The sequence below is a fragment of the Muntiacus reevesi genome, chromosome 1 (assembly GCF_963930625.1).
Source record: "Muntiacus reevesi chromosome 1, mMunRee1.1, whole genome shotgun sequence".
NCBI classification, from domain to species: Eukaryota; Metazoa; Chordata; class Mammalia; order Artiodactyla; family Cervidae; genus Muntiacus; species Muntiacus reevesi.
The window spans coordinates 134599097-134621897 of record NC_089249.1 but is presented as its reverse complement, the minus strand read 5'-3'; the positions used below and the strand labels follow the sequence as shown (position 1 = coordinate 134621897).

The window sequence follows — 22801 nt, the reverse complement described above, 5'->3', positions numbered from 1 at the left end:
GGTTGAATTTTAAAAGGAGAAAGACCTTTGGTTGAACTTTAAAGACCTGAACACAGCCTAACAACTAAGAGAAGACGGCTATACTAAAGCAGTTGGGAGGTAAAGAAGAAATGGAGGAAGACAAAGCAAGCTTTTTTAAAAAGTGGGAAGGAGAACAGATCCATAGTAGAAATGAAGAGATTACTCAAGCTAAGAAAAGGGACACCACTTCCACTGAGATAGAAAAGCTGGAAGAAGAGATAGGGCTTGGGGCAAAAAGTTTGTATGGAAGGTTGGGAGTAATGGGGAAGGTCTCATTACTTCTGATGGCCTCTTTTTGTAACTAAGAAAACAAAAAAACTTATCTGCTTAGACTGTGGGAGGAAGCAACGGAGGGGATGCGGATGGGGAGTGATGAAGGAGGCTCAGATTTAGCCTTCGAAAGCAGACTGAGAGAAGCAGCAAATCAGAGAAAAGATCATTCAGAATTAGCATTTAAAGCTTTGGCTGAAGACTTCCCTGATGGTCCAGCGAAGGTGGCACTGGTGGTAAAGAACCCACCTATCACTGCAGGAGACATAAGAGACACAGGTTCGTTTCTTGGGTCAGGAAGACCCCCTGGAGGAGGGCACGGCAACCCACTCCAGGATTCTTGCCTGGAGAATCCCATGGACAGAGGAGCCTGGTGGACTACAGTCCATGGGGTTGCACAGAGTCATACAAACCTGAAGCAACTTAGCACACATGCACACCAGTGGTTAAGAGCCCCCTTTCCAATGTAGGGGGCATGGGTTTGATCCTGGAGTTGGGGAACTAAGATCCCACATGCCACAGGGCAATAAGCCCGTGTTTCACAACAAGAGAAACAACTACAGGAGCCCCGATCATAGCAATGAAGAGTCCACGTGCAGCTCAGCCAAAAAAAAACACCAAAAAAAAAAAGCTCTGGCTCATTTTGAAAACATACAGTTGTGTTAACAATTTCCAGATTTCCCCCCTCCATTGTACCGTCTATCCTAAATATAGAAACAGAAATGACTGAAGAAGAAACTGACCTAGGACTAGATTTTATAGGGTCATTGTAAAAGAAGGACAGAGATGAGAGAGATACTTAAGCAAATTCCCTATAAGTATATAAGCAAAAAATTATAAATCCCTTGTCAATAAAGCTTTATGTCAGAGAAATGCCTGCAAAAAAGTGCTGTAGACTTTTTTCCCATATAACCAAGGTGTTTCTTTTTCACAAAATCTTGTATTGTGAGGTTTGATTTTGGCTTGGAACTTTAAAAAATGTGAATACAGTAATAGTTTCATATATTTAATCCCTGCCCTCTAATCAGGTTTGTCACTGTGCCTCTTAAATAAAATATACATAAGAGAGTCCAATGCTTGAACTATTTTCTGGCTATAGATAATGACAGTGGAATTTTAAGCTTCTACAGAAAAAGTTATGTGATGATCCATAACTCAAACACTCAGCTCTTCTTTGCTTTAGTTTTTAACAATTTCTGCCTACAATCTTATCATTGGTTTACTCAAGTAGATATTGGGTTCTCAGCACTTTTATATCACAAAGAGAATCTAGAATGACATATTGAGAATATGTTTTAAAATCAATTTTAACTCACAATATGCATTTTCCCAAATTTGAAAAATTGAGAAGGCTGGGTTTAATTTTTAGTAATAAAAGCATTACTTCTGGGAGTATAGCACCTGCCCTAATTGTTCTGAGATGTGGTTTCATTATATTTACTCGATAATACCCCCACCCCATCCAGAATATAAACACCAAAAGGACAGGGATTTTCGCTGTCTCTCATCATTAGAAAAGGGTTCAGCACACAGTAAGCACTGATTAAATACTTGTGGCTGGATCGATGGGTGGTATTGAAGGCCCCCATGGAGCTTAGTGAAGTGAAGTCACTCAGTTGTGTCTGACTCTTTGTGACCCCATGGACTGTGGCCTACCAGGCTCTTCCATCCATGGAATTTTCCAGCAAGAGTACCAGAGCGGGTTGCCATTTCCTTCTCCAGAGGATCTTCCCAACCCAGGGATTGAACCCGGGTCTCCCATATTGCAGGCAGATACTTTACCATCTGAGCCACCTGGGAAGCCCCCCATGGAGCTTAAATCACTGCTAAATCTAAGCCTCAACTCCTAAAGATCCTGTAAGTAGTGTCTTACTCCTCTTTTTCTAATATAGTTAAGAAGATAAATATATACAAAATAAGTTTACTGTTTTGAAAGATCATTGTTTAAAGTGAAATTAAGTTTAAATATTTAAGACTGAAAAATAAAATGTAATAACTATTACTTTATCCCTGAATGACTTGACCCCAGAAATATTCCCACTGTTCAGAAGCTCAGAATCTGCAGAAAATATGGGCTAAAATCCTCTCTCTCAATTTCACATTAAAATATTATCACAGTGCATAAGTTCACTCACACCCTCTTGAATGAAATATTTGTATATCCCTCACTTACACTTGCTTTAAGTCAAGGAGAGTTTTCATACAGCATTTTATATATTTGACAAAATATGAATATCAATGCATGTAATTACAGAAAAACCATATAAAATTATAAACTAGGAAGTTCATATTCCTTCAAAGAATATTTCTTTTTAAATGTTAGTAAACAGCTCCGTATTTCTAATAGACATTAAACTTACATGACAATTTTTCTCTTACCTAGTTTTACAGGAAAGCCTGGAGGAAGTTTCATTTGAACAAATTCTCTAAGCTTATTAAAGTGCTTGAAGGGAGCTATTACTTCCAAAACATTCAATAATCTGAAATACAGAAGGAGAAAAAAAATTTTCACATTGATTATATTGTGTCCTTATGTTTTATAACTACATGCTCCAAACTTACAGTATCACAGCTCCAATATCACAGATGTTAAAGATGAAAAAATGACACCTCCTTTACCTCATTTTTTTTGTTTTATTATTCTTTTCACTGTGTCAGAGTCTATAACTTTTACATTTTATTGTGCAGCCATAATTTCCACAGTTATTTGATCTTAGATCTACATTTCAGCAGACTCAAAGTTCACACTAGTCCTCCTCCTAAAATCTACACATTCTCAAGTTCTTTAATTAGCCTACTGTTTGGATGCCTGAATTTCACTGTCAATTTTGTGTGTGAGAGGGCTCTTAAGTGTTTATTATTCCTTGATTTCTCACAGATTTGATAAATGAGTGCTTCTTTTTTGCATACGAAAGGGGAATCTGACTGGCATAAAGTTTCAGTTTATACTATTTCCCGCTTAACTAACACAATTTGACAAGGTCTCTTAGCGAGTGCTGAGAGGTCTCAAGCACTCTTAGCACGAAGTATTAGACTAGTCATTATACTGTAACTCCTCCTTTTAGCCTTTGGTTGGATGAATTTGATTTCAGTAGCATTATTTTTCTCTCAAAAAGGGCCCATGGCTGCTATATTGACTGAATTCTTCTGTGTCCTTAGTAATTGCCTTGATATATAAATGACATCTTACCTAATTGTGGTATCACACTTTCTTTGCCTCAGCAATGTCAAGACGTGAAAAAGTGTAAGGTCAGGCTGGTTTTTTTACACCCTTTCTCCTGAATGCTTTTAGAGAGTTCTCTATTAACAACTGAAATGCAATAGTTTAATCAGGATAATCACTGTTACTACTTCTTGTCTATTATTTTTTATTGGAGCCTAATCAGACTACAGATTTAATTCTTCCACACAAGAAAATTTCCTTCTATCATATTTTGAATACTATTTTCTTTACATTTGGAGACTTTAGTTAAGTGGAACAGCAATGATCCTTACATTGAACCACTCTCCTCCATATATCAGTTCAGTTCAGTCGCTCAGCTGTCCAACTCTTTGTGACCCCACGGACTACAGCACACCAGGCTTCCCGGTCCATCACCATCTCCTGGAGCTTACTTAAACTCATGTCCATCAAGTCGGTGATGCCATCCAACCATCTCATCCTCTGTTATCCCCTTCTCCTCCTGCCTTCAATCTTTCCCAGCATCAGGATCTTTTCCAATGAGTCAGTTCTTCACATCAGGTGGCCAAACTATTGGAGTTTCAGCTTCAGCATCAGTCCTTCCAATGAATATTCAGGTGAATGAATGAATATTATCATCCTCCATATATACTACTTCTCAAATTCCTTTAACCTCTTCTTTCACTGGGCTTCCCAGGTGGCACTAGTGGTAAAGAGCCCGTCTGCCAGTGCAGGAGACACAAGAGATGCGAGTTCGATCCCTGGGTCCAGAAGATTCCCCTGGAGGAGAGCACAGCAACCCACTCTGGTATTCTTGCCTGGAGAATCCCATGGCCAGAGGAGCCTGGCGGGCTACAGTCCATGGGGTCGCAAAGAGCCGGACATGACTGAGCAGACTTAACACTCACATGCACTTCTTTCGCTGGGTTCACTATAAGCTATCAAAGCTTAATCTTGGCCGTACCTGTCCTGTTCATTGCTGTTTCTAACGTATTTGTTTTGCAATAGTGCTCTTTGGTGCTTAATTTATTTCCTTAGCTTTATAATCTCCTTTTCATTTCATTCTATTGTCTTATCTTAGAGTGATCTAGTTTACCAACCATGTTCTTTTATGTTCTCCTAAAATATTTCTAAAACTTATATTTTGACTTACATTTTATTCTAGAATGAGTTCTTTGTCTAGCTTTTACACACTTTCTAATGTTCCTTATTTTACTTTTTTAAGGGGGAGTGGTTATAATTGTCACATTTTACAAATTCTAAGATACCTAATTTTTATTCACATATTAACATCTCTGAAATTGGAATAACTCCTAAAATTGACAGCATCATATAATCTGCCACTTTTCTTCTTCCTTTCAATATATATCCAGAGTATCTTAGAGTCATTTTGGGTCCAAGATAAGATAAATTTTGCAGACTTGTATGTATGGCTAATTCCCTTCCTACATTAATAGTTCTTCTGAGAACTATTAATTTATTTTCCTCTTTGATCAACAGCTTGAAGAGTAGCTATGGAATTCTATCTGCTCTTCTAAAACTTGGCTACTGAGGAGTATAGGATGTATACAGAACCCCATAGATAAATAAGGGTCCTCCTCTCTTCCAAAACAATTTTTTTTTAATGTATTAGGTCAGACTGGAAGTAGAAAGATCTAGGCAAGAAAGCCTAGGGCTTCAACTCATCCCCTGCTTTCGCGAGAAGCCTGAATTTACAGTTCTGTCAGAATCAGCTCTAGCTACCCACCTCCCACTCCACACATCTCTCCAAACTTTTTCTTTTTGAATGAGCAACTGATGCGAATACAGGTTTGGAAGATATATTCAAGATATTCATGGGAGTATTGTTTATAATGGTGACAAACTACAAATAATTAAAATGTTTATCAGTAGTAGGATAACAAAAATAAGTGGCGGTACATTAATTCCATAAAATACCAGGGAAAGGAAAAAAAAGATAATGTAATTATTTTAATAACTCCAAGATAACTCACTTTTAAACTCACTTTTAAAATAAAAAAGGAAACAGAATAAGACAGACTATTTCCCCATTTTTACAAAAAATGCTAAAAAAACACAGAGCAAAATTTAGACAAAAATATATTAGTTATTTACCTGTCAACTATTAGGAAGGTCAAAGAAAACTGCCACATTTATTCTATAAACTTCCATACTGTTAGATTTTCTACAATAAGCATGTATTCATGTATTATTTTTATAATTTACAAAAATTATTCAACATTTTATTTAGTTGAAATAATTGAAATGTTAATATTTTGAGAGCTAGAAAAATTCTAGAAGGGTATAGACACTGCCAAAGAAAAGGCTATTTTACATTTCAAAGGCCTCAAATCCACTACTCAGATGCAAATATAATTATAGCCTTCAGATTTTAATAGTTTCTTTCATAAACTTGTGCAGTTAGTAACAAACTTACGATTCAATTCCCAAGGGAAATTCCTGGCTCATGGCTATTGTGGCTTTAAATGTTTTCTTACTTTCTTTGCACACCAGTTCTCTACCCAGATGAGGAGCTCTAAATTGAAAAAGAAAAAAAGAAAATATTAGGAAATTTTTTCCACACTCTATCATCATCCTAAGAAGAATCTGTCATCTTCCAATGACATTCATTAATATTTCAACTTTTCTTACTCTGAGGATAGAAATAAAACTATGCTAAAAGAGAATGAGACATGTATAACAATTGAGACAAGGGTAACAAGGAAAATAACAAGGTATAAAAAGTTAATTTCACACCGAATATAATTTTAATAATCACTATTGTTAGTAACAGAGCAAAATTCTAGAAAAAAAACAAACTTTACAAATATCATTCCATATCTTTTAAATCACTTATTCAATTCAATCTCTTTTTACTGTCTATGGTTCTCAGCACTGATCAATAAGAAGGTAAAGAATAAAGACTTTTATATTAATTATCAAATATTATAAAAAGGAAACATTTTACAGAAATTTTAAAAGTATACTACAAACCTTTCAAGATTAAAAACAAGACAACTTCTTCCTAAGCATGAGGGTAAGTAATATTTATTCTCCAACAAAAGAACATTTCCTATGAAAGACAGTACTTTCTTTGATATGGTCAGCTAGAAAAATTTATTTATTTATTCATTCATTCAAAATAAACCATTCATCATTCTTTTATTCAATCAACATTTACTGGCTACAAACTATGTACTAGGTACTTTACTAATTATAGGCAGTATAACAGTAAGCAATTGTCTTGGGTAAGGATAAGAAGAAGTAGTCTGGCAGAGGCTGAATCAAACGGATGATGACATGGAAACGTAAAAAGCAGATAACAATGAGTGGCCTTACACACCTTGCAAAAGACTGGATAATAAGAGAATATAAAGTTAATCTTACAGTGAAAAAAACTCAAACAAGCAATTTTACTAGGCAGTCTTCATATTCTATTTCCTTAGAATATGGGTTTTGGGGAGTATATAAACTGGCAAGAGAGATGTAGAACTGCGGCTCTACAATTTACTCAAAGAGAGAATGTAATTAGGAATGCTCCTCCCTCATCATACTTCATCCACATTTTTAAAAGAAAAAAGAAGTGCTTCAGACAAAACTATACTAATAATTCTCTGTAAAAAAATTTTTTACAAAACTTCTTTTTTCTATAAGCCAAAAAATACATAAACACAACAAAATCAACACTTACTTTCCATTTTCAGCAGATATATACTCTTCCCACGTAATAGTGTTCTGAGGAGGAGGGGTAAGGGACTGTCTTCGAATCGGCTGCCAAAAAAAAACAAAGAAAGAAAGAGTAAGGAGGAGAGAGAGAGGGAGAAAGAGGAGTGGGGAATAGAGACACAAGAGACCGAGAGGGAGAGAGAAAAGAAAATTATCATATTTTAAAAATATAAAATTAAAACATATAATAAACTATAATCTCCTTAATATCATCAATATAATGCTTTAAGAGGTTATTCGGAGATAGTTCCATGATGATATAAGCTCCATCGGTAATATTTATTATTAATATTTTAAAAATCTCAAATAAAAAGAAAAGTATTGAACAGGTAAAATCCATTCATTCAATGCTTTAATCATCTAAAATGTTTCTGACATTATGCTAGATGCTGAACATGGGAACTACAGAGAAGTATAAAAACTAATCTTGACTTCATGGGGCTCACAGTTCAGAGCTGGAAAGAAAAAACATACACAAACATGAAAAGTTAATCAGGAATACAAAATATTAAATGATTAAAGACAAAATGTGCTTACAAAAAACTGGGTAATATAGGGGTTCAGAAAACAGGGCAGTCTTCTACAGACAATAAATTGAGATTAGAAGATTAACACTCCAATTTAAAAGAAAAGAAAAAGAATATTTTGGACAGGGAGAATTAATAATGAAAATACTAGATTGACTTCAACTAGGGAGGAAAGTTCAAAAGGAATATCAACAACAGTGGTAAGGGTCATATCAGATTTAAAACTTACCCCTTGTCTTTGCTAACTAAAAATTTGGATCACTATACAATAAACTGGCAATAAAGAAATAAGGGAGTAGAGTAGAAATTGCTAAGGAAAAATTAACAAGACAAACTATATACAGCAAAAGGGTAATAAGTGAAAGACTGCTATAAGTAACAACAAAAAAAACAGTACCACTGGGAGAGGTTCCATTCAGAGAAGTATAGTTTTGGATATAATGAGTTTAAGATGTTAACAGGCAGCTGTTAAACCAAGGACTCTAAAGACACAAAAATGGGCCAGAATCCCACCCAGCTCCACTAGCTGGTAGTTGTGTGACCTGGGACAAGTAACTTTATACAACTGTCAATTTAACTCACCAGCAAAATGGAAATATGACCATCACCTCATGGTTAAAAATTCAATGAGATAATGCATAGAAAGGGTTAGTGCTTGGCACATTAGAAAAGATTCAGTAAATAATAATTAATATTTTATACTGGGAAGTTCCTAGAGGGCAGTTACAAAAAGAGAAGGAAGGAAGGAAATCATATTTAGAAATAATGTTAAGAACTCTCTCACTAAGTAAAAAGTAAGAAAACAGGAATGATGACTGAGTCCTAAAAACCACACAGACTGGGGGTGGTGGGGAAGGGGAGTGCAGGAAGAGGACAGAAAGGAGCCTTTGAAATTAAAGGAGATTAATCAATAAGAAAACAGAGTGCCAAGGTATCATGGAAGTGAAAAGACTGTTTCAGTACCACAACACAGAGACTTTAAAGAAGCCTGAAAAACTGGCCATCGATTTTGTTGGCTAGAAATCATTGATGATCTCTGAGTAACGGCAGAAGAATGTGGGACGAAAGGAAACTAATAGGTTTTGAACATCAGGTAGTATGAAAGACAAAATTCTGCCCTTGAGAGGCTTATAAAGAGATACATAGGAAGTAGATAATTATAATCCAGGGTGAGGGTTATTATGATAGAGAGATCAAGAGGATGGCATAAACAGCACAGAGAAGAGAACTGCCTGACCCAGGCTGGGGTAGGCAGCCAAAAAGATGTGCAAGCAAGGCTGATTCCTAGTGGAGAAGTCTGAAAGAAAGAGAACAAAATAATCAACTGAAGGACACTGACGAACAAACAATGGTGAGAAAAAGCATGCTGTACTAGGAAACTACACGTGTGGTGTGTCTAGTAAGTAGCATACATGAAAGGAAAAAGAGCAAGATGCAGGGTAAAAGGGCAAGACAGAAGAGAAAAGGAGACTGAAAGGGTTTTATGCAGTAAGGAGATTGTATTTTACTCAAAAAGCAGTGGACAAATATATTGCAGCTTTTAGAACAAAAAAATTGGACCAGACTGACCAAATCCTGGCTTTTCCAATTACTGGCTGACTTTGGAAAATTATTCAATCTCTTTTGTCTCAAGTTTAGTTAACTATAACCTCTCAGGGTTGTTGTAAGGGTAAAACTGGCTTGTTAACCTAAAATACTTAAAACAGTGGCTAACAAATAGTAAATATTCTATACATTTTAGTTATTGAGGCTCTACATAGTTCAATCTATTTCAGAGAGCTCATTCTGGTAGCAGTAAGTTAGGAAGCTATCTCAGTAATTCAAATGAGAAATGATAAGGGGAGCTATTTCAAAGTAGAAGAAGAGAGATTCACGAGATCTTTAGGATTTTGTGATCAATTATAGACACAGAGGTAAGGAAAGTTAAGAAGTTCAAGGATAAATGTCAGGGTGCTGACTTAGATAATGGTAGCAAATAATGATGGTACCACTCAAGACAGAGAAGGAAAAAAATTGTCTCATCGGATTTAAACATACTAAATTTCAGATACCTATGTTTATCCATGTGGAGGAAGGAAAATACTACAAATCTGGTGATTAAAAGTCAGGTCAAAATTGAAGGTATATATTGGGTGAGAGTTACTAGTATTAATGTGGTAACTGAAGTATCAGTTATGTATCTAACAAAGAGACATTAGAGAATACTAGATGTCTACTCAATCAATAATCTGTTCTCCTATTCTTTGTTGTAAAAGAACCTTCTACCAATTTTTGACTGGACACATTACTTCCTATATAAAAGACTTCTTTTCTAGCCATCTTTACAGCCAGCTAAGTGTTACCATGTAACTAAGTTCTAATTAATGAGATTTGAGCAGTGATGTGTGCAACTTCTGGTTGGGTTTGCAAACAGAACAGACACATGGCCTTTCCTTCCTAATTACTACTAGGAATTATTCCTAATGGTTGGGATACTAAACAGGTAATAAACCATCGTATACCACGTGGATGAGAGCTAGATCCTAGAAACGCTAGAGAAATATGATAAGACAGGCAAAAAAAAAGGATAGGTCTGAGATGAACTCACAGAGCAATGAAACCATACAAACTCAGATTTTTACATAAGAAAAAAATAAACTCCTGTCTTGTTTAAGTTACCGTAATTTTGAATCTCTTATAGTCAGCCAAACTAATATCATGAAAAGAGTGAAAGTGTTAGTCGCTCAGTTGTGTCCGACTCTTTGCAGCCCCATGGGACTGGAGCACACCAGACTCCTGGGTCCACGGGATTCTCTAGGTTGGAGTGGGTTGCCATGCCCTCCTTCAGGGGATCTTCCCAGCCCAGGGATCCAACCTGCATTTCCTTCATTGCAGGCAGGTTCTTTACACTGAGCCACCAGTCTATTTAATACCTATATATATTTAATACTTGTATATGTATTTGGCTATAACTAGTGTTTTTTATATATATATATATATATATATATATATATAAATATATATAAAATCTTAGTGAAGACTCATTTTCCTGGCATGATTAATGTAGCATGTCATATATTTTTTCAGTTAATAAACTTCTCTAAGAAGTTTCTACTATTTCCAGTAGAATTCTTTCTAAACTATGTATTATATATCCCCCATCTTAGTAGAGACTGTAATGAATCTAATTTAACCTTTTACTGAACACTTGACCTCATCATTATGAAAATCAGTTGTCACATTTTAATAAGCTCTGTCTTAGTTTATGTTTATTCTAACTTGCCCTTTGTTATATACTGATACTTGCAGTTGAACCCGTCAGTCTTCCCTCCATGCAGTTTTCACAACTATTTAACGAAACGGGAAGACATGAAGGCTGCCACAGGACACCACATGGCTTCGTGTTATTTCCCCAAGTCAATAGGCTCTGTAACTGAAATGACATCAACCCTTTCCTACATAACTAAATGCAAACTTCTAATGCCTGTTTTTCTTAAAGCATAAAAAAAGAGTTTTAATTTATTGCTAGATTTGCTAAATTCTAGTATTTTATGTTGCAAAGATTTCTGGAAGTTTAAGGCATTCATGTATTTTATGTCTATGTGTTCCTATTTTGATTTAATATATTAAAAAATATATAATCACTAACAGAGCTTAACTCAATATTATATCTATCTATCTATCTATCTATCTATCTAGCTGGCATACAATTAATACTTTTCTCAATGACTGTCTAAGGTGTAAATAGTACATTGCTCCCTCCAACTGGATAGAACAAAGTGGAAAGCAGCACCAAAAGTATAGGAGCAAGTAGCCATGACTTAAGAATTTCTGAGCACTTAAATTTTATTATAAAAAATATTGTTAAAAATATATACTAAATATTAGAACTATGTCTGGAAAGGAGAAGAGAAGAAGTAAGCATGGCAAAACTAGTTAAACAGCAATTTCTCCTAAATGCTACTTATAAGCTAATTTTTATAGAAATTAAAACAAATATTTGACTATAAAAACAAGAAGAAACTCAAAAGCTAGTTATTTAGAATAAAGAACATAAATTCATTCTGAAAGACTAGCATATTTATTTTTAAGAACTGCAATTTTATTAAAATGTGGCTTTAAAATATAGTATTTTCAGGAATTCCCTGGTAACCCAGTAGTTACAACACCACGCTTTCACTGCAGAGCGCACAGGTTCAATCCCTGTGGAGGGAACTAAGGTCCCACAAGCAATGCAATGCCACCCAAAAATGAAAAAAAAGAAAAGAATGTATATACATATATGCATATATACAATATTTTCATGTCTTTTGAAAACAATCATAATAAAAATAGTCAAACATGTTTTCTAGGCTTGCAAAAATTTCAATAATGCTCCAAAGCTAAAAACATGTTTTTTACTAATATGTTTTAGAGACATCATTGAAAAAAACACAATACTAACTTTTAGTACACTTTTCAACAGCAAACTTCCCTTATTCCTTTTCCGGGTTCAACTTCACAATATTCTGAAAGAATTGCTAAGATGAGCTAAATATGTGGATACACACAAAGAAGAGACTGTAACAAAGGCAGACTGGGAGGCAATATACTTAAAAGAAGAAGAAGAACCTGGGATAAGGGTCCTAGAGTCAAAACCCATCTTTGCTACCTATAGCTTTGTGATTTCAGATATATTAATTTCTTTAAACTTCACTCTCCTTTCTATAAAACTGCATAAGGATAGTCATCTCAGTTCAGTCGCTCAGTCATATCCAACTCTTTGCAACCCCATGGACTGCAGCACGACAGGCTTATCTGTCCATCACTAACTCCCAGAGCTTACTCAAACTCATATCCATTGAGTCGGTGAAGTCATCCAACCATCCCATCCTCTGTCGTCTCCTTCTCCTAGCTTCAATCTCAGTAGGTCACTGTAACAATTAATAACTAAATGAGATAGTATATGGAAAAATACTTCACACAATACCCAGGAACCATTTCCTTTGACTGCTAATTAGAAGTCAAAAACTTAATTATTTAACTCCCATTATATAGGCAACTGGGATTAAACTAAGTTTTAATTTCAATGTGTAAACCTGTATTTGATTAAAATGTCAATTAAAGACCCCTTTAACAATTCAATTGCATCAAGTTACAAATTCTGCCCTAAAGAAAGTAACTTGTGTAGTTATCTCAAAATGGTTTACTGCCAAAACTAAACAAGGGTAGCAGTAAGCACCTATAAACAATAAGCACAACAATATCATCTTTTTAAAGAGAACTGTAATAAAATGTAAATAACAATGTAAGACCAAAGAAATGGCTTTTTTGGCTGTTTAACAATGAAAAAGCGTAGTGGCTTTGTCAAAGTTTAAGCTCATCATTCCCTCTCTCAATTCATCTCCTACTACCTGAACATAACACATCCTACATCTCCTATTGATCAAGAGATCAGTAAATACCAGGAGGTATCTGGAAAATAAAGTCTAGGGAGGCTCTATCCCAAGGACAAAAGAAAAATGAGGACTGCAAAGAGGATCTGGCAGGAAGAGAATAGGATCATGCTAAACTGGTATGATGACAAATTTAACTTAAACATTTAATGTGGATTCTTAAGTACCTTTACATCCTGTACTCATTAAACAATGACTGATTTGCTCAATATATAAACTTCTTAAACATTAAAATAATTTTACAAACACACAGTTATCACCATGAATTAGTTGAAACCTGGCATACTATTCTATAAAGCTTGTCTATCCCTAACACAAGAGAGGACTCTACACATGGACATCACCAGATGGTCGACACCGAAATCAGATTATATTCTTTGCAGCCAAAGATGGAGAAGCTCTATATAGTCAGCAAAAACAAGACTGGGAGCTGACTGTGGCTCAGATCATGAACTCCTTATTGCCAAATTCAGACTGAAATTGAAGAAAGTGGAGAAAACCACTAGATCATTCAGGTATGACCTAAATCGATTCCCTTATGACTATACAGTGAAAGTGAGAAATAGATTTAAGGGACTAGATCTGATAGACAGAGTACCTGATGAACTATGGACGGAGCTTCATGACATTGTACAGGAGACAGGGATTGAGACCATCCCCAGGATAAAGAAATGCAAAAAAGAAAAATGGCTGTCTGAGGAGACCTTACAAAGAGCTGTGAAAAGAAGAGAAGCAAAAAGCAAAAGAGAAAAGGAAAGATATTTCCATTTGAATGCAGAGTTCCAAAGAATAGCCAGGAGAGATAAGACAGCCTTCCTTAGTGATCAATGCAAAGAAATAGAGGAAAACAATACAATAGGAAAGACTAGAGATCTCTTCAAGAAAATTAGAGAAATCAAGGGAATATCTCATGTAAAGATGGGCACAATAAAGGACAGAAATGGTATGGACCTAACAGAAGCAGAAGATATTAAGAAGAAGTGGCAAGAATACAAAGAACTATACAAAAAAGATCTTCACAACCCAGATAATCATGATGGTGTGATCACTCACCTAGAGTCAGACATCCTGGAATGTGAAGTCAAGTGGGCCTTAGAAAGCATCACTATGTACAAAGCTAGTGGAGGAGATGGAATTCCAGTTGAGCTGTTTCAAATCCTAAAAGATGAGGCTATGAAAGTGCTGCACTCAATATGTGAGCAAATTTGGAAAACTCAGCAGTGGCCACAGGACTGGAAAAGGTCAGTTTCCATTTCAATCCCAAAGGCAAGGCCAAAGAATGCTCAAACTATCGCACAATTGCACTCATATCACACACTAGTAAAGTAATGCTCAAAATTCTCCAAGCCAGACTTCAACAGTACATGAACAATGAACTTCCAGATGTTAAAGCTGGTTTTAGAAAACGTAGAGGAACCAGAGATTAAACTGCCAACATTCACTGGATCATTGAAAAAGCAAGAGTTCCAGAAAAATATCTATTTCTGCTTTACTGACTATGCCAAAGCCTTTAACTGTGTGGATCACAATAAACTGGAAAATTCTGAAAGAGATGGGAATACCAGACCACCTGACCTGCCTCTTGAGAAACCTGTATGCAGGTCAGGAAGCAACAGTTAGAACTGGACATGGCACAACAGTCTGGTTCCAAATCAGGAAAGGAGTACATCAAGGCTGTATATTGTCACCCTGCTTATTTAACTTATATGCAGAATACATCCTGAGAAATGCTGGGCTGGAGGAAGCACAAGCTGGAATAAGGAATCCCGGGAGAAATATCAATAACTTCAGATATGCAGATGACACCACCCTTATGGCAGAAAGTGAAGAAGGACTAAAGAGCCTCCTGATGAAAGTGAAAGAGGAGAGTGAAAAAGTTGACTTAAAACTCAACATTCAGAAAACTAAGATCATGGCATCCGGTTCCATCACTTCATGGCAAATAGATGGGGAAACACTGGAAACAGTGGCTGACTTTATTTTTCTGGGCCCAAAATCACTGCAGACGGTGATTGCAGCCATGAAATTAAAAGACGCTTACTCCTTGGAAGGAAAGTTATGACCAACCTAGACAGCATATTAAAAAGCAGAGACATTACTTTGTCAACAAAAGTCCGTCTAGTCAAGGCTATGGTTTTTCCAGTAGTCATGAATGGATGTGAGAGTTGGACTATAAAGAAAGTTGAGTGCAGAAGAATTAATGCTTTTGAACTGTGGTGTTGGAGAAGACTCTTGCGAGTCCCTTGGACTGCAAGGAGATCCAACCAGTCCATCCTAAATAAAGGAAATCAGTCCTGAGTGTTCATGGAAGGACTGATGTTGAAGCTGAAACTCCAATACTTTGGCCACCTGATGCGAAGGACTCACTGGAAAAGACCCTGATGCTCAAAAGATTGAGGGCAGGAGAAGAAGGGAACAACAGAGGATGAGATGGTTGGATGGTATCACCGACTCAATGGACATGGGTTTGGGTGGACTCCAGGAGTTGCTGATGGACAGGGAGGCCTGGCCTGCTATGGTTCATGGGATCGCAAAGAGTTGGACACGACTGAGCAACTGAACTGAACTATAAATGTAATTTGGCACAACACCGCAGGGTAGAGACTAGACATTCAAGGAATTCAAGTCTTCTCATAGTAGCCTTTAATCTTTTCATGACTGTGACTCACGTTTTGCACTATAACCCAGCAGTCACACATATATACATAAACACAACATACACACACACCCCAGACACTACTGATTCATAAAGTAATAAGAACCTATCAGGAGATGCAGGAATCAAGGATCTGATCCCTGGGATGGGAAGATCTCTTGGAGGAGGAAATATGGTAACCCTTTCCAGTATTCTTGCCTGGAGAATCCCATGGACTGAGGAGCCTGGCAGGGTGCAAGTCCATAAGGTAACAGAGTTGGACATCACTGAGCGACTAACCACACACACACTATGTGCTCTAGTTTTATTATCTGAATTTAGATTCTACTTAAAAAAAAAAAAAGCAGGAGTTATAATAGCCCACTAAACTGAATTCATAATCCACTCAGTCAGTCAGTTCAGTTGCTCAGTCAAGTCCGACTCTTTGCAACCCCATGAATCGCAGCACGCCAGGCCTCCCTGTCCATCACCAACTCCTGTAGTCTACCCAAACTCATGCACATCGAGTCGGTGATGCCATCCAGCCATCTCATCCTCTGTCGTCCTTTTCTCCTCCTGCCCCCAATCCCTCCCAGCATCAGGGTCTTTTCCAATGAGTCAGCTCTTCGCATCAAGTGGCCAAACTACTGGAGTTTCAGCTTCAGCATCAGTCCTTCCAAAGAACACCCACAATTGATCTCCTCTAGGTTGGACTGGTTGGATCTCCTTGCATTCCAAGGGACTCGCAAGAGTCTTCTCCAACACCACAGTTCAAAAGCATCAATTATTCGGCGCTCTGCTTTCCTCACAGTCCAAATTTCACATCCATACATGACCACTGGAAAAACCATAGCCTTGACTAGACGGACCTTTGTTGGCAAGGTAATGTCTCTGCTTTTTAATATGCTCTCTAGGTTGGTCATAACTTTCCTTCCAAGGAGTAAGCGTCTTTTAATTTCATGGCTGTAATCACCATCTGCAGTGATTTTGGAGCCCCCCAAAAATAAAGTCAGCCACTGTTTCCCCATCTATTTGCCATGTAGTGTTGGGACCAGATGCCATGATCTTAGTTTTCTGAATGTTGAGCTTTAAGCCAACTTTTTCACTCTCCTCTTTCACTTTCATCAAGAGGCTTTTTAGTTCCTCTTCACTTTCTACCATAAGGGTGGTGTCATCTGCATATCTGAAGTTGTTGATATTTCTCCTGGCAATCCTTATTCCAACTTGTGCTTCTTCCAGTCCAGCATTTCTCATGATGTACTCTGCTAATAAGTTAAATAAGCAGGGTGACAATATACAGCCTTGACGTACTCCTTTTCCTATTTGGAACCAGTCATAATCCACTAGAGGCTCCCTATTGTACAATTTGAAAACACTGCTATAAAAAATGCCGTAGAATGTTAATCTTTGGGAATCTTTTTTTCCCCAGTTTTAAAATCTAAAATTGTTAAAAAACACTTAAGAACCCGTCTAATTCATCTTACTAAGGAAACAAGATTGCAGATGCAAGTTATCCTGTCTGGCACCTAAGTATTTCCTTGATTTCCCTCTCCTTTCCTAACTGTCACACAATTCTTTGCAGGTAGCATGTTTTCAGTAACGACATACTGAATAAAAAATTTATGGGATGGTAATGGCTAAAAATGACTTCATAAAGTAGGCAGATTTTTAGCAAGGCCTTCCCTTCAATGCAGCAGCAGGTTTCAGCTGATGAAGTGGAAAAAAATTTATGCAAAGGGATCATGGTTTGGTTTCATGCTTACAAAATGATTTTAATCTATTTATTAGTGAAGACTCAAAAACCAACAAAAGATTCACAAAAAAATCACCAGACCATCACAGAAAAATAAAAGGTGATACACGGTAAACAAAACCTAAGAGCATACTTAAATAAACTCACTGAATGCCATGAATAAAGTCTAACCCCTCCCTTAGAACATTATAAATTAAGAAAAATAAAATTATACCTCAAAATTCTGTTCCATTATGTTTCCACCTTTACTCAAACTCTCCATAATGGCCTTATTTCGAAGAATGTCTTCTTCACTGAGATGTTCTCTTCTTTTTCTTGATTCTAAAACAAGTCCATTCACCAGATAAAAGTCGGCCAAAAAGTTTCCTACCCTTTCCTAAAATGAAATCAAATATTTCAAAATAATAAAACAAATAAAGTTTACCTTAGTTTTTTTTTTAAGTTTCAAAATAAAATATACAGTTTCTCCACAAACATGTAACATTTAGATGAAAATAAATATTCCTCTGGTACTTAAAATCATCAAATTATCTTATACATTCTATTAAGCTAAAAAATACATAACATTACACATTTTAAATTTGTAACGTAAATGTTTTAAACACATAAAATGCAGGTAGTTAATCTCCAATGAATTAAGACTAAGTAAAAACAGCACATAGTATTCCTTTATAATCTACTAAGTAGCACAAAGCTACAGAAAACTTAATTTAGCTAGTAGTCAAATATCATGAGTTATAAGGAGGGGTCAGGGATAATTAATGTTCCCATTTTATAGATAGAAATAAAAACTAGAATAAAAAGAAATAAACTAAGTCACATAAAAACTTCTAGTACAATTAAAATTAATTACCCATTCCAGTATTCTCTAGTAGGCCCAAACTTCCAAGACACAGTTGCTTGCTTCTTTCAACAAAGAGAGAACCAGCAAGCAGTCTTGCTGACTAGTACAATTTATGTTTATATCATGTATTGGGAATGGGGAACCCAAATGGAACAAAAGGACATCAAGAAGAGTCCTCCTTCAACATTTGCCTTCACTTTTTTCAGACCCACAGGTGGTCAGAGTTTGAAATACCTTACCACAAACAACAGGATCAGTAACTTACTAAAAACAGGCTTCCCATTTCTACCTGTATGCAAGTCACTTCTCTTGCTGCTGCTTTCTGCATTCCAAAACTAAGTGTTTAGAGTGGCTTCTGTTCCTATCTTGCTCTGTGGCTTCCTTACCAATCATTAGAAAGGAAGGCACTCTGCACCTGTTTCTACCTACAAAATGGGAACTATAAGCAATTACTGACTCCCTCCTTACCTGTCAAAGATTTAAGAAGATCACCTAGACACTCTTCAAGAGCTTTGAGCTGCTTAGCAGTAGTACTAGATGAACAGCAGCTTCAATTTTTATCTTCTCTTGAAGTGATCCTTCTAATGCTGTCCAGAAGAACAGAGTACAAACAAATAAGACTCAGGCCAACAAATGGATTGCAGTATAGGATCTCACATCTGGAAATCCTACAATGTTACTTGTTGCCAAATAGGCTTAGAGATGAAAATTGATGAACCTAGATCTCAAAGTGAGAATTCTTCTGTGGTTGGGAAACATTTAGGAGATAATGATCAATTTTTGAAATCTTATAATGAAAAAGAATTTATTAAAAATAAATCAAAAAACAAGTCACATCAATAAAAATATTTAAATCTATATTTCCCATAATACAACCATTCCATTTCTTGCTAGCTATAAAAGACAATGCAAAGGGATATAAAAGGATGGTAAATGCAACATCATTTATAGTGGGACAAAACTGGACACAAATGTGTATCCACCTAAACATCCAAAAATAAGAGACTAAGTAAATAAATTACAATATATCCATACTATGGAATACAATGTAGTAGCTAAGAAGAATAAAGTAGTACTACTGAAAAGAAAATACTTCTAAGACATACTAAAAATTGGGGGTGGGGGGGAGTTGCAAAACAACAGATACAATGCAATGACACTTCATGAAAAAATAAATATTTGTATCAATAACTAAATATTATTAAAGACATATATCAATATACATTGAGATATAGTGATTATTATAGATATATATCAAAGTACAATGAGTTGGACACAACTGAGCAACTGAACAACAATGTACATAAAGTATAAAAAAAGTCAGGAAGATATACACCTGGATAATGTTCTGCTAAAGACTCTGGGACTATAAGCTGTAGTCAAGGGGGATTTCTCAGCTTTATATATAAGATTGTGTGGTAGTTAATTTTAAGTCAATTTGGCTAAACTATGATGCCCAACTGTTCAAACAAACACCAGTCGAGATGTTGCTACGAAGCCAACATTTGGTGTTGAGGGGATGCACCACACAGCTTACAGGATCTCAGTTCTCCAAGAAGGGACTGAACCGAGGCCATGGTGGTGAAAGCATGTCCTAATTACTGGACTGCTGAGGAATTCCAAGATGGCATTTTTTAGATTAGCTGCAATTTAAATCTGTAGACGTGGAGTGGAGTAAAGGAGATTACCCTCATAACGTGGGAAGGCTGTTTCCAAACAAATGCAGGCCTGAAGAGCAAAGACTAAGGTTTTCCAAAGGAAAAGCAATTGTGCCTCAAGACTGCAACACAGAAACCTTGCCTGAGATTCTGATCTATAGATTTCAGACTCAAAACCATATAATTCTTTCCAGAATTTTCAGCCTGCTAGACTACTCGACAAATCTCAGACTTACCAGCTCCCACATTCACACAAGCTAATTCCTTAAAGTAAATCAACCTCTTCCTCACCCTTCTCTCCTTCTGTCTATATGTATGTATATATACATACAGATATACATATATACAGACAGATATAGATCTCTTATTGATTTTGTTTCTCAGAGAACCCTGACTAATTTACTTTTGTCTTTCTAATAAGGATATATTTCTGTTGTGTGTAATAAAAGATATATTCATAAAATCTTGGCCCTTACCTAGTTATTCTTAAAAATTTTATAAAATGCTTCTTCATACATCCAACTAAAAAATGTGTGAGTATATTTTGAGCAGATGAAATAAGAATTATGGAAAGAATTTACAATTTACTAATGGAGAAACTTCCACTGAGATTTAATTTAACAAGTACTGTAGAAATGTAAGCTTGTTTAGCTTTAGTCAAATATATATGGAATACTCAAGAATAGATAATGGATAAGAAAATAGTTTTAAAGTTGCAAAGTAGAAAAAAGGTCCAGGGAAATGAATTTAACAGTGTAGCTTCTTTATGGTCTTCTTAAAATTAAAGCAGTAGAAATATAACAGAACCATGTGAAGACATTGTTTCCTATTTAACAACAAGGCAACTGACAACAAGAATATTTTTCAACATAAAGTTCAAACGAACTAAGCTTTCTCTCCTGGAGCTTTCTCTCCTGGCTTCTGTAAGATGATCTTCCAACTCTGTAACCAACCATTATAATTCCCTACTGGGATTCAAGGAGAAAAGAATACATGACTTGACAATTAATTAAGCTACTTGTTCTACATGCGTTTCCATCACATTATTTTGGCAATATTAAATGCTGAACAGTTTTTAAAGTGTAAAAATCTCGATTTGCACATACTGTTTTATCTTCCCGAAAAAGCCATCCAGTTTGGGCACGCGTGAAAGAAATTGATTTGGTGGATAAGGTTGCAGAGTAAATATCACTACTCATTAAAATGTCAACCTCTTCTTCTGTTTCCATCTCTGATTCCTGAGGTGGAGGCAAAAGGTAGATATAAGAAACTAAGTTTTTGTTTTTGTTTTTAAAAAAAAAAAGAAACTAAGTTTTTAAAGGTTATTAGTGCCACAAATGAAAATATCAACAATTAAAACATTACACATTTCAAAAAGCAAAAAGGATCAATTCTAAAAACAATTACAGAAGTTTAAACATCGTATCTCTAAATAAGTTCGGCTTCCCTTGTGGCTCAGTTGGTAAAGAATCCACATGCAATGCAGGAGACCTGGGTTCGATCCCTGGGTTCGGAAGATCCCCCATAGAAGAGAAAGGCTACCCACTCCAGTATTTTGGCCTAGAGAATTCCATGGACTGGATAGTCCATGGGGTTGCAAAGAGTCAGACATGACTAAGCGACTTTCACTTTCATCTAAATAAGTTAGAATTATAACTAATTATGAATCTAAAAATACAGGACACATGAAAAATGTACCTTGTAATGAAAATAATAATAGTTTACCCCATCACAGAAATATATAATGGAAATAATACTAGATTACCCATTACATAAACACAGAGTACGTAATTACAGAAGATTTAAGAATTAAGTAGACAGGTCTGAGACAAAATGCCTATACAAAGGTTTTGTTTTCTTTAAATACAGATGAATCTTACTTAATTTTTTTTAACCTGAAGACCCACTGCTACCATTTGAACCCTTCTTTCCCAATAGTTTTAAGTGGAAGGAAGGAAGGGAAGAGAAGGAAGGAAAGAAAGGCAAGGAAAGAAAGGAAAGGAGTATAGGATCTTCTCTGTACTCATCATAGAAAGAAAAGGAATCCATAAATATCATCCCATGGTTTCCAAACTCAATTAGCAGCCTTGCTTCAACATATTCCACAGAGCTGGCATATAATAATTGATCAACAATTATTTTTTAAAAGAGAAAGCTTTGCGCTTGTTTCATGTACAGAAACATAACTAAATGACCAAGTACAGAAGAGTAACTGAGCAAGTAATAAATAAGGTTCTATTCTCTAATAGGCTAAGAGAGTTTCCCTGATACTTAGGACCACAGAATCTGAAAAAGAGGAGGAGAAAAAAGGAAGAACCCAGAGCCTTAGTGGAGAGTGAGAACCATCCATAGGGTTTACAATAACTAGAGGCTCTATTTTCCATATTTCCTGATTTCTAGATTCCCAAGAGGCCCAATTTTTATTCCTCACCACCAAACTTTCACCCACATTTCCTTCACCCTTGCAAGTGAGGAATGGAAAATCTTGACATTAATGCTAAGGCTGTAACAGATGAAAATGTATTCCTGATAACCCAAACTTATTCTGAACACAACTGCAAAATTTTGGCTGGCATAGATTGTACAGAACTATTAATCCTCATGATGCAAATATATTATAAATTAGGATTTCATGTATTAGCTTGGGAACAACACTATATATATCACTACCTACAAAGAAATTTGCCTTAAGTTTCAAACATCCCATGTCAAATAAACTTTTTTAATATAATCTTATTAATGGATTTATTTTTGGCTGTGCGCATGGGCTTT

General features: G+C 35.9%; 1 protein-coding gene across 1 annotated transcript in view; it reads right to left on the bottom strand.

Annotated features, from left to right (window-relative positions):
* Nucleotides 1-22801, bottom strand: part of ANKRD13C (ankyrin repeat domain 13C) — a 99332-nt gene that overhangs the window by 9442 nt on the left and 67089 nt on the right. Inside the window, exons 8-12 of the mRNA XM_065911068.1 lie at nucleotides 21136-21267; nucleotides 17742-17903; nucleotides 7164-7243; nucleotides 5910-6008; nucleotides 2671-2771 (exon numbers count right to left, since the gene is read on the bottom strand). Coding sequence (XP_065767140.1) covers nucleotides 2671-2771; nucleotides 5910-6008; nucleotides 7164-7243; nucleotides 17742-17903; nucleotides 21136-21267 — 574 coding nt within the window. The remainder of the gene's footprint in view (nucleotides 1-2670; nucleotides 2772-5909; nucleotides 6009-7163; nucleotides 7244-17741; nucleotides 17904-21135; nucleotides 21268-22801) is intronic.